Source organism: Saccoglossus kowalevskii, chromosome 11 (genome assembly GCF_978046115.1).
Source record: "Saccoglossus kowalevskii chromosome 11, keSacKowa6.1, whole genome shotgun sequence".
Lineage (NCBI taxonomy): Eukaryota > Metazoa > Hemichordata > Enteropneusta > Harrimaniidae > Saccoglossus > Saccoglossus kowalevskii.
The window spans coordinates 1,027,186-1,040,773 of NC_140651.1; the positions used below are offsets into that span (position 1 = coordinate 1,027,186).

General features: G+C 32.5%; 1 protein-coding gene across 1 annotated transcript in view; it reads left to right on the plus strand.

Moving 5' to 3' along the window:
• Positions 1 to 13,588, plus strand: part of LOC102800450 (CUB and sushi domain-containing protein 1-like) — a 54,463-nt gene that overhangs the window by 12,172 nt on the left and 28,703 nt on the right. Inside the window, exons 7-9 of the mRNA XM_085505556.1 lie at positions 2,249 to 2,386; positions 3,762 to 3,932; positions 4,229 to 4,270. Coding sequence (XP_085361682.1) covers positions 2,249 to 2,386; positions 3,762 to 3,932; positions 4,229 to 4,270 — 351 coding nt within the window. The remainder of the gene's footprint in view (positions 1 to 2,248; positions 2,387 to 3,761; positions 3,933 to 4,228; positions 4,271 to 13,588) is intronic.

The following is a 13,588-nucleotide window of genomic DNA, read 5'->3' on the forward strand; positions in this document are numbered from 1 at the left end:
AGTAATATACAGCGTGTAATGATAATCCTAACATACCTTTATATTTCTACGTTTGTCGAAGTAATATACAGCGTGTAATGATAATCCTAGCACACCTATATATTTCTACGTTTGTCAAAGTAATATACAACGTGTAATGATAATCCTAACATACCTTTATATTTCTGCGTTTGTCGAAGTAATATACAGCGTGTAATGACAATCCTAACATACCTTTATATTTCTACGTTTGTCGAAGTAATATACAGCGTGTAATGATAATCCTAACATACCTTTATATTTCTACGTTTGTCGAAGTAATATACAGCGTGTAATGATAATCCTAGCACACCTATATATTTCTACGTTTGTCGAAGTAATATACAGCGTGTAATGATAATCCTAACATACCTATATATTTCTACGTTTGTCGAAGTAATATACAACGTGTAATGATAATCCTAGCACACCTATATATTTATACGTTTGCCCAAGTAATATACAACGTGTGATGATAATCATAGCACACCTATATATTTCTACGTTTGCCCAAGTAATATACAGCGTGTAATGATAAACCTAGCACACCTATATATTTCTACGTTTGTCGAAGTAATATACAGCGTGTAATGATAATCCTAGCACACCTATATATTTCTACGTTTGTCGAAGTAATATACAGCGTGTAATGACAATCCTAACATACCTTTATATTTCTACGTTTGTCGAAGTAATATACAGCGTGTAATGATAATCCTAGCACACCTATATATATTTACGTTTGTCGAAGTAATATACAGCGTGTAATGATAATCCTAACATACCTATATATTTCTACGTTTGTCGAAGTCGTATACAGCGTGTAATGATAATCCTAACATACCTATATATTTCTACGTTTGCCGAAGTAATATACAGCGTGTATTGATAATCCTAACACAACTTTATATTTCTACGTTTGTCGAAGTAATATACAGCGTGTAATGATAATCCTAACATACCTATATATTTCTACGTTTGCCGAAGTAATATACAGCGTGTAATGATAATCCTAACACAACTTTATATTTCTACGTTTGTCGAAGTAATATACAGCGTGTAATGATAATCCTAACATACCTATATATTTCTACGTTTGTCGAAGTAATATACAACGTGTAATGATAATCCTAGCACACCTATATATTTCTACGTTTGTCGAAGTAATATACAGCGTGTTATGACAATCCTAACATACCTTTATATTTCTACGTTTGTCGAAGTAATATACAGCGTGTAATGACAATCCTAACATACCTTTATATTTCTACGTTTGTCGAAGTAATATACAGCGTGTAATGATAATCCTAACATACCTTTATATTTCTACGTTTGTCGAAGTAATATACAGCGTGTAATGATAATCCTAGCACACCTATATATTTCTACGTTTGTCAAAGTAATATACAACGTGTAATGATAATCCTAACATACCTTTATATTTCTGCGTTTGTCGAAGTAATATACAGCGTGTAATGACAATCCTAACATACCTTTATATTTCTACGTTTGTCGAAGTAATATACAGCGTGTAATGATAATCCTAACATACCTTTATATTTCTACGTTTGTCGAAGTAATATACAGCGTGTAATGATAATCCTAGCACACCTATATATTTCTACGTTTGTCGAAGTAATATACAGCGTGTAATGATAATCCTAACATACCTATATATTTCTACGTTTGCCGAAGTAATATACAGCGTGTAATGATAATCCTAGCACACCTATATATTGCTACGTTTGTCGAAGTAATATACAGCGTGTAATGATAATCCTAACATACCTATATATTTCTACGTTTGTCAAAGTAATATACAACGTGTAATGATAATCCTAACATACCTATATATTTCTACGTTTGCCCAAGTAATATACAACGTGTAATGATAATCCTAACATACCTATATATTTCTACGTTTGTCGAAGTAATATACAGCGTGTAATGATAATCCTAACATACCTATATATTTCTACGTTTGCCGAAGTAATATACAGCGTGTAATGATAATCCTAGCACACCTATATATTGCTACGTTTGTCGAAGTAATATACAGCGTGTAATGATAATCCTAACATACCTATATATTTCTACGTTTGTCGAAGTAATATACAGCGTGTAATGATAATCCTAACATACCTATATATTTCTACGTTTGTCGAAGTAATATACAGCGTGTAATGATAATCCTGTCTAATAGTTAGCAATTTAATGCATATATTTCTAGGCGTTTCAATTGGTGCAAGTGCAAACTGGATTGAGTCATCTGATTATTACAGTTACGCTGCTTTTAGTGATGTAAAGATATACAACCAAATGTTGTCCAGTCAGCAAGTTAATGATCTCTACAATTGTGAAATAGGAAGTAAGTTTTCAGTAATTCCAATTCAAGTCAGTTTGTTCTTTTGTTTGTTGTGGGTACCGGTCGGTCTAACTGGCCATATGTAATAGATGAAGGATGAAATAGAACCTGCCTAGGGGCAGAATGTTATCCTAGAGTACGTACCAAGTGTGTCAAAGTAATATCACTGGCACAAAACTTGTTACAATCTTGAATCCCGTAGACATGTTCTAGACATAGCCGAGTTCTCAGAAAGAACGTGTATTTTAAATCATGCATTTCCGGTAATAATATCAGAAATATATCTTTTTTTTTTACTACACGAATGTTTAATAGCATTGTTAATAATTCGGGAGATTTTACCGATACAGTCTCTACTTTTAAAAACAAATTGTTCATCTTATTTATAGCAGTATTTCTTTTTGGTTATGTTATGACTTATTGTTGTTTTGTAGAGTAATGTTGTTCTGTTATGTATTGATTGGTTGTATAGGATGCTCCTTTAGGTGGATGTTTTGCCTGCTAAAATAGTTACGAATATATAAAAATAGAAAATAAAAAAGTGCAATTTAATATTATTCTGAAGGACACTTATAACACAGAATTAATCGTAAATTTGATATAATATCTGAAATTATTTTGATAAAATACAACTCTATCGTTTTGATACGTGTCGTCTTAAATGACACTCTATATAGTAGATGATATTTGGTAATCATTGTCCTTAGTGACTATTAAAAATAGCTAGACGTTTCGAGCAATAATTGTTATCAATAGCATAGAAGTTAATGTTTAAATGTGTAGGTAGAACATAGGAAAGTAAGAACACGTAAAGTAACTATGAAATAATATTACAAAATAACACGCCTCGATGCTTACAATGTAAAAAGCCTCGCATTCATATTTTATTGGGATGACGTGTTTTAAAGATTTTATACTTCGTCAGTGAAGGGTTTAGTGTTTAGGACTTTTAAAACATTGCGGGAAAACTATTTAGTCCAACAATGTATACTTATGAGCACGTTTATTGGGTATTATATCGAAATATACAAATCGTGTATCATTCTGTCTAAAAAAGAGTTAGTGCTATTTACGTGTTTTTGTGTCAAGGTGGTGTACTCAGATTTTTGCAGAATGGACTCGTTCGTTGCTTGTGATAAGTCATATCGCAATCACCGTTGAACCCCATCATTAGCTCATTACCTCATCATGAATCTTATTTTATTAACAACAGTTTTTAACTAATCTAAACTCATCTTTCCTATGCTATAACTACGGATCAGTTGCAGAAGGTGAGCATTGCATATACTTGATTACACTAATCGATATCATATAAAGATGTTAATATGTAAATGTTTGAGAAGAAAACTACCATTACTCTTCCATGTCATCTTTTCAGTAAACTGTGGTGACCCCGGTAGCCCCGACAACGGTAACCAAGTCGGGTCTCCTCTATACATACATGGATCTTCAGTTGAATTCGAATGTAATGCTGATTACAGCCTGGTTGGCAATACTGTGATACTTTGTGATAATGGACTTTGGAGTGGATATCTTCCAAAATGTCAAGGTATAAACTCAGTACACCTCTTATTTCAATCGTTTAACGTTTGAAAGTTTTGGTGGAAATTTAATGTATTTGTGAGTATTGTCCTGCAAACACAACATGATTATGATTTAGTTATGATAAACGATAATCCGATATGATCTACAGTATGGTGTATCGAACAATAATATAATATATCTTTATTTTCATAATGCATTTTTGGAGCGCAGCGGGTGTCGTACACGTATACCCATAGACTCATGGTGACACAAAGCGATGTACGTGATTTTAATGTAATATTCTATTTCCAAATCTTTCAGGTCAACCATACGACACAGTGATGACATATGCAACGGTTGGTGGTAGGTCATCTCATTGTATATATGATTGTGAATATTAAGTATTAATTTTGGTTATACAGTTGTTACATACAAGTACCAAAAATGATAGTTTAACATTCTTGGTAATATTATTACATACACTATCCAGAGTACCACCATCCCTCCCCGCGTTTAATATCTTCTGATGCGGCAGCGTGACAATTTGCATTGGGGGGGGGGATCTGCTCACCTGCTCTGCTGCTAGGGTGTCCGAGGGCATGCCCCCTTAAAACATGGGATTCTATACCAACCTGAAACGCTATTTCCTGCATTTTGAGGGGGGAAATTTTGTAGACACAAAGGGTTTTCAGCTTGATTTTAGAGGGGCTACGCCCCCAACATTTTTTCAAGGGGGTCCCCTCCGCCCCCTGTTCCGCCGCCACTCAGATCTTCGCAAATAAGAAAAATAAAAAAATAATTAACAATAATCAACTTGCTTTTGTGTATCACTTGTTTGCCTATTCATATTAAAACTGTAAAAATGTCAAATAATATGAACTGATCTGCATAATTACGCATGGTTTTATGTGAAGTTAATAGAAACACATACATAAACACCAAATAAATTATTTTACGATTACAGTGCGACTGATTGATTAATGTAAAACAAGTAGGTATCAATTATATATCGATATATGGGCAAAGACTAATGTGGTCTTCATACGTATTCAATTTATGTGCAGATTGACTAATGTGGTCTACATAGGTATTTAATTTATGTGCAGATTGACTAATGTGGTCTACACACGTATTTAATTTATGTGCAGATTGACTAATGTGGTCTTCATAAGTATTCAATTTATGTGCAGATTGACTAATGTGGTCTACATAGGTATTTAATTTATGTGCAGATTGACTAATGTGGTCTACACACGTATTTAATTTATGTGTAGATTGACTAATGTGGTCTACACACGTATTTAATTTATGTGTAGATTGACTAATGTGGTCTTCATAGGTATTTAATGTATGTGTAGATTGACTAATGTGGTCTACACACGTATTTAATTTATGTGCAGAATGACTAATGTGGTCTTCATAGGTATTTAATTTATGTGCAGATTGACTAATGTGGTCTACATACGTATTTAATTTATGTGTAAATTGACGAATGTGGTCTACATACGTATTTAATTTATGTGCAGATTGACTAATGTGGTCTACACAGAATTTAATTTATGTGCAGATTGACTAATGTGGTCTACATACGTATTTAATTTATGTGCAGATTGACTAATGTGGTCTACATACGTATTTAATTTATGTGCAGATTGACTAATGTGGTCTACACACCTATTTAATTTATGTGCAGATTGACTAATGTGGTCTACACACCTATTTAATTTATGTGCAGATTGACTAATGTGGTCTACACATCTATTTAATTTATGTGCAGATTGACTAATGTGGCCTACATACGTATTTAATTTATGTGCAGATTGACTAATGTGGTCTACACACCTATTTAATTTATGTGCAGATTGACTAATATGGTCTACACACCTATTTAATTTATCTGCAGATTGACTAATGTGGTCTGTATACGTATTTAATATATATGCAGATTGACTAATGTGGTCTACACACCTATTTAATTTATGTGCAGATTGACTAATGTGGTCTACACACCTATTTAATTTATGTGCAGATTGACTAATGTGGTCTACACACCTATTTAATTTATGTACAGATTGACTAATGCGGTCTGCATACGTATTTAATTTATGTGCAAATTGACTAATGTGGTCTACACACCTATTTAATTTATGTGCAGATTGACTAATGTGGTCTACATACCTATTTAATTTATGTGCAAATTGACTAATGTGGTCTACATACGTATTTAATTTATGTGCAGATTGACTAATGTGGTCTACACACCTATTTAATTTATGTGCAGATTGACTAATGTGGTCTACATACGTATTTAATATATATGCAGATTGACTAATGTGGTCTACACACCTATTTAATTTATGTGCAGATTGACTAATGTGGTCTACATACGTATTTAATTTATGTGCAAATTGACTAATGTGGTCTACATACGTATTTAATTTATGTGCAGATTGACTAATGTGGTCTACACACCTATTTAATTTATGTGCAGATTGACTAATGTGGTCTACATACGTATTTAATATATATGCAGATTGACTAATGTGGTCTACACACCTATTTAATTTATGTGCAGATTGACTAATGTGGTCTGCATACGTATTTAATTTATGTGCAAATTGACTAATGTGGTCTACACACCTATTTAATTTATGTGCAGATTGACTAATGTGGTGTACACACCTATTTAATTTATGTGCAGATTGACTAATGTGGTCTACATACGTATTTAATGTATGTGCAGATTGACCAATGTGGTCTACATACATATTTAATTTATCTGCGAATTGACTAATGTGGTCTGCATACGTATTTAATATATATGCAGATTGACTAATGTGGTCTACACACCTATTTAATTTATGTGCAGATTGACTAATGTGGTCTACACACCTATTTAATTTATGTGCAGATTGACTAATGTGGTCTGCATACGTATTTAATATATATGCAGATTGACTAATGTGGTCTACACACCTATTTAATTTATGTGCAGATTGACTAATGTGGTCTACACACCTATTTAATTTATGTGCAGATTGACTAATGTGGTCTACATACGTATTTAATTTATGTGCAGATTGACTAATGTGGTCTACATACGTATTTAATATATATACACATTGACTAATGTGGTCTGCATACGTATTTAATATATATGCAGATTGACTAATGTGGTCTACACACCTATTTAGTTTATGTGCAGATTGACTAATGTGGTCTACACACCTATTTAATTTATGTGCAGATTGACTAATGTGGTCTACACACCTATTTAATTTATGTGCAGATTGACTAATGTGGTCTACACACCTATTTAATTTATGTGCAGATTGACTAATGTGGTCTACACACCTATTTAATTTATGTGTAAATTGACTAATGTGGACTACATACGTATTTAATTTATGTGCAGATTGACTAATGTGGTCTACACACGTATTTAATTTATGTGCAGATTGACTAATGTGGTCTTCATAGGTATTTAATTTATGTGCAGATTGACTAATGTGGTCTACATACGTATTTAATTTATGTGTAAATTGACTAATGTGGTCTACATACGTATTTAATTTATGTGCAGATTGACTAATGTGGTCTACACAGAATTTAATTTATGTGCAGATTGACTAATGTGGTCTACATACGTATTTAATTTATGTGCAGATTGACTAATGTGGTCTACACACCTATTTAATTTATGTGCAGATTGACTAATGTGGTCTACACACCTATTTAATTTATGTGCAGATTGACTAATGCGGTCTGCATACGTATTTAATTTATGTGCAAATTGACTAATGTGGTCTACACACCTATTTAATTTATGTGCAGATTGACTAATGTGGTCTACACACCTATTTAATTTATGTGCAGATTGACTAATGTGGTCTACATACGTATTTAATTTATGTGCAAATTGACTAATGTGGTCTACATACGTATTTAATTTATGTGCAGATTGACTAATGTGGTCTACACACCTATTTAATTTATGTGCAGATTGACTAATGTGGTCTACACACCTATTTAATTTATGTGCAGATTGACTAATGTGGTCTACACACCTATTTAATTTATGTACAGATTGACTAATGCGGTCTGCATACGTATTTAATTTATGTGCAAATTGACTAATGTGGTCTACACACCTATTTAATTTATGTGCAGATTGACTAATGTGGTCTACATACCTATTTAATTTATGTGCAAATTGACTAATGTGGTCTACATACGTATTTAATTTATGTGCAGATTGACTAATGTGGTCTACACACCTATTTAATTTATGTGCAGATTGACTAATGTGGTCTACATACGTATTTAATATATATGCAGATTGACTAATGTGGTCTACACACCTATTTAATTTATGTGCAGATTGACTAATGTGGTCTACATACGTATTTAATTTATGTGCAAATTGACTAATGTGGTCTACATACGTATTTAATTTATGTGCAGATTGACTAATGTGGTCTACACACCTATTTAATTTATGTGCAGATTGACTAATGTGGTCTACATACGTATTTAATATATATGCAGATTGACTAATGTGGTCTACACACCTATTTAATTTATGTGCAGATTGACTAATGTGGTCTGCATACGTATTTAATTTATGTGCAAATTGACTAATGTGGTCTACACACCTATTTAATTTATGTGCAGATTGACTAATGTGGTGTACACACCTATTTAATTTATGTGCAGATTGACTAATGTGGTCTACATACGTATTTAATGTATGTGCAGATTGACCAATGTGGTCTACATACATATTTAATTTATCTGCGAATTGACTAATGTGGTCTGCATACGTATTTAATATATATGCAGATTGACTAATGTGGTCTACACACCTATTTAATTTATGTGCAGATTGACTAATGTGGTCTACACACCTATTTAATTTATGTGCAGATTGACTAATGTGGTCTGCATACGTATTTAATATATATGCAGATTGACTAATGTGGTCTACACACCTATTTAATTTATGTGCAGATTGACTAATGTGGTCTACACACCTATTTAATTTATGTGCAGATTGACTAATGTGGTCTACATACGTATTTAATTTATGTGCAGATTGACTAATGTGGTCTACATACGTATTTAATATATATACACATTGACTAATGTGGTCTGCATACGTATTTAATATATATGCAGATTGACTAATGTGGTCTACACACCTATTTAGTTTATGTGCAGATTGACTAATGTGGTCTACACACCTATTTAATTTATGTGCAGATTGACTAATGTGGTCTACACACCTATTTAATTTATGTGCAGATTGACTAATGTGGTCTACACACCTATTTAATTTATGTGCAGATTGACTAATGTGGTCTACACACCTATTTAATTTATGTGTAAATTGACTAATGTGGACTACATACGTATTTAATTTATGTGCAGATTGACTAATGTGGTCTACACACGTATTTAATTTATGTGCAGATTGACTAATGTGGTCTTCATAGGTATTTAATTTATGTGCAGATTGACTAATGTGGTCTACATACGTATTTAATTTATGTGTAAATTGACTAATGTGGTCTACATACGTATTTAATTTATGTGCAGATTGACTAATGTGGTCTACACAGAATTTAATTTATGTGCAGATTGACTAATGTGGTCTACATACGTATTTAATTTATGTGCAGATTGACTAATGTGGTCTACACACCTATTTAATTTATGTGCAGATTGACTAATGTGGTCTACACACCTATTTAATTTATGTGCAGATTGACTAATGCGGTCTGCATACGTATTTAATTTATGTGCAAATTGACTAATGTGGTCTACACACCTATTTAATTTATGTGCAGATTGACTAATGTGGTCTACACACCTATTTAATTTATGTGCAGATTGACTAATGTGGTCTACATACGTATTTAATTTATGTGCAAATTGACTAATGTGGTCTACATACGTATTTAATTTATGTGCAGATTGACTAATGTGGTCTACACACCTATTTAATTTATGTGCAGATTGACTAATGTGGTCTACATACGTATTTAATATATATGCAGATTGACTAATGTGGTCTACACACCTATTTAATTTATGTGCAGATTGACTAATGTGGTCTGCATACGTATTTAATTTATGTGCAAATTGACTCATGTGGTCTACACACCTATTTAATTTATGTGCAGATTGACTAATGTGGTCTACATACGTATTTAATGTATGTGCAGATAGACCAATGTTGTCTACATACATATTTAATTTATCTGCGAATTGACTAATGTGGTCTGCATACGTATTTAATATATATATACACATTGACTAATGTGGTCTGCATACGTATTAAATATATATGCAGATTGACTAATGTGGTCTACACACCTATTTAGTTTATGTGTAGATTGACTAATGTGGTCTACACACCTATTTAATTTATGTGCAGATTGACTAATGTGGTCTACACACCTATTTAATTTATGTGCAGATTGACTAATGTGGTCTACACACCTATTTAATTTATGTGCAGATTGACTAATGTGGTCTACACACCTATTTAATTTATGTGCAGATTGACTAATGTGGTCTACACACCTATTTAATTTATGTGCAGATTGACTAATGTGGTCTACATACGTATTTAATTTATGTGCAGATTGACTAATGTGGTCTACACACCTATTTAATTTATGTGCAGATTGACTAATGTGGTCTACACACCTATTTAGTTTATGTGCAGATTGACTAATGTGGTCTACACACCTATTTAATTTATGTGCAGATTGACTAATGTGGTCTACACACCTATTTAATTTATGTGCAGATTGACTAATGTGGTCTACACACCTATTTAATTTATGTGCAGATTGACTAATTTGGTCTACACACCTATTTAATTTATGTGCAGATTGACTAATGTGGTCTACACATCTATTTAATTTATGTGCAGATTGACTAATGTGGTCTACATACGTATTTAATTTATGTGCAGATTGACTAATGTGGTCTACACACCTATTTAATTTATGTGCAGATTGACTAATGTGGTCTACACACCTATTTAATTTATGTGCAGATTGACTAATGTGGTCTACACACCTATTTAATTTATGTGCAGATTGACTAATGTGGTCTACACATCTATTTAATTTATGTGCAGATTGACTAATGTGGTCTACATACGTATTTAATTTATGTGCAGATTGACTAATGTGGTCTACACACCTATTTAATTTATGTGCAGATTGACTAATGTGGTCTACACACCTATTTAATTTATGTGCAGATTGACTAATGTGGTCTACACACCTATTTAATTTATGTGCAGATTGACTAATGTGGTCTACACACCTATTTAATTTATGTGCAGATTGACTAATGTGGTCTACACACCTATTTAATTTATGTGCAGATTGACTAATGTGGTCTACATACGTATTTAATTTATGTGCAGATTGACTAATGTGGTCTACACACCTATTTAATTTATGTGCAGATTGACTAATGTGGTCTACACACCTATTTAGTTTATGTGCAGATTGACTAATGTGGTCTACACACCTATTTAATTTATGTGCAGATTGACTAATGTGGTCTACACACCTATTTAATTTATGTGCAGATTGACTAATGTGGTCTACACACCTATTTAATTTATGTGCAGATTGACTAATTTGGTCTACACACCTATTTAATTTATGTGCAGATTGACTAATGTGGTCTACACATCTATTTAATTTATGTGCAGATTGACTAATGTGGTCTACATACGTATTTAATTTATGTGCAGATTGACTAATGTGGTCTACACACCTATTTAATTTATGTGCAGATTGACTAATGTGGTCTACACACCTATTTAATTTATGTGCAGATTGACTAATGTGGTCTACACACCTATTTAATTTATGTGCAGATTGACTAATGTGGTCTACACATCTATTTAATTTATGTGCAGATTGACTAATGTGGTCTACATACGTATTTAATTTATGTGCAGATTGACTAATGTGGTCTACACACCTATTTAATTTATGTGCAGATTGACTAATGTGGTCTACACACCTATTTAATTTATGTGCAGATTGACTAATGTGGTCTACACACCTATTTAATTTATGTGCAGATTGACTAATGTGGTCTACACACCTATTTAATTTATGTGCAGATTGACTAATGTGGTCTACACACCTATTTAGTTTATGTGCAGATTGACTAATGTGGTCTACACACCTATTTAATTTATGTGCAGATTGACTAATGTGGTCTACACACCTATTTAATTTATGTGCAGATTGACTAATGTGGTCTACACACCTGTTTAATTTATGTGCAGATTGACTAATGTGGTCTACACACCTATTTAATTTATGTGCAGATTGACTAATGTGGTCTACACACCTATTTAATTTATGTGCAGATTGACTAATGTGGTCTACATACGTATTTAATTTATGTGCAGATTGACTAATGTGGTCTACACACCTATTTAATTTATGTGCAGATTGACTAATGTGGTCTACACACCTATTTAATTTATGTGCAGATTGACTAATGTGGTCTACATACGTATTTAATTTATGTGCAGATTGACTAATGTGGTCTACACACCTATTTAATTTATGTGCAGATTGACTAATGTGGTCTACACACCTATTTAATTTATGTGCAGATTGACTAATGTGATCTACACACCTATTCAATTTATGTGCAGATTGACTAATGTGGTCTACACATCTATTTAATTTATGTGCAGATTGACTAATGTGGTCTACATACGTATTTAATTTATGTGCAGATTGACTAATGTGGTCTACACACCTATTTAATTTATGTGCAGATTGACTAATGTGGTCTACACACCTATTTAATTTATGTGCAGATTGACTAATGTGGTCTACACACCTATTTAATTTATGTGCAGATTGACTAATGTGGTCTACACACCTATTTAATTTATGTGCAGATTGACTAATGTGGTCTACACACCTATTTAATTTATGTGCAGATTGACTAATGTGGTCTACACATCTATTTAATTTATGTGCAGATTGACTAATGTGGTCTACATACGTATTTAATTTATGTGCAGATTGACTAATGTGGTCTACACACCTATTTAATTTATGTGCAGATTGACTAATGTGGTCTACACACCTATTTAATTTATGTGCAGATTGACTAATGTGGTCTACACATCTATTTAATTTATGTGCAGATTGACTAATGTGGCCTACATACGTATTTAATTTATGTGCAGATTGACTAATGTGGTCTACACACCTATTTAATTTATGTGCAGATTGACTAATATGGTCTACACACCTATTTAATTTATCTGCAGATTGACTAATGTGGTCTGTATACGTATTTAATATATATGCAGATTGACTAATGTGGTCTACACACCTATTTAATTTATGTGCAGATTGACTAATGTGGTCTACATACCTATTTAATTTATGTGCAGATTGACTAATGTGGTCTACACATCTATTTAATTTATGTGCAAATTGACTGATGTGGTCTACATACGTATTTAATATATGTGCAGATTGACTAATGTGGTCTTCATACGTATTTGATTTATGTGCAGATTCACTAATGTGGTCTACATACGTATTTAATATATGTGCAGATTGACTAATGTGGTCTACACACCTATTTAATTTATGTGCAGATTGACTA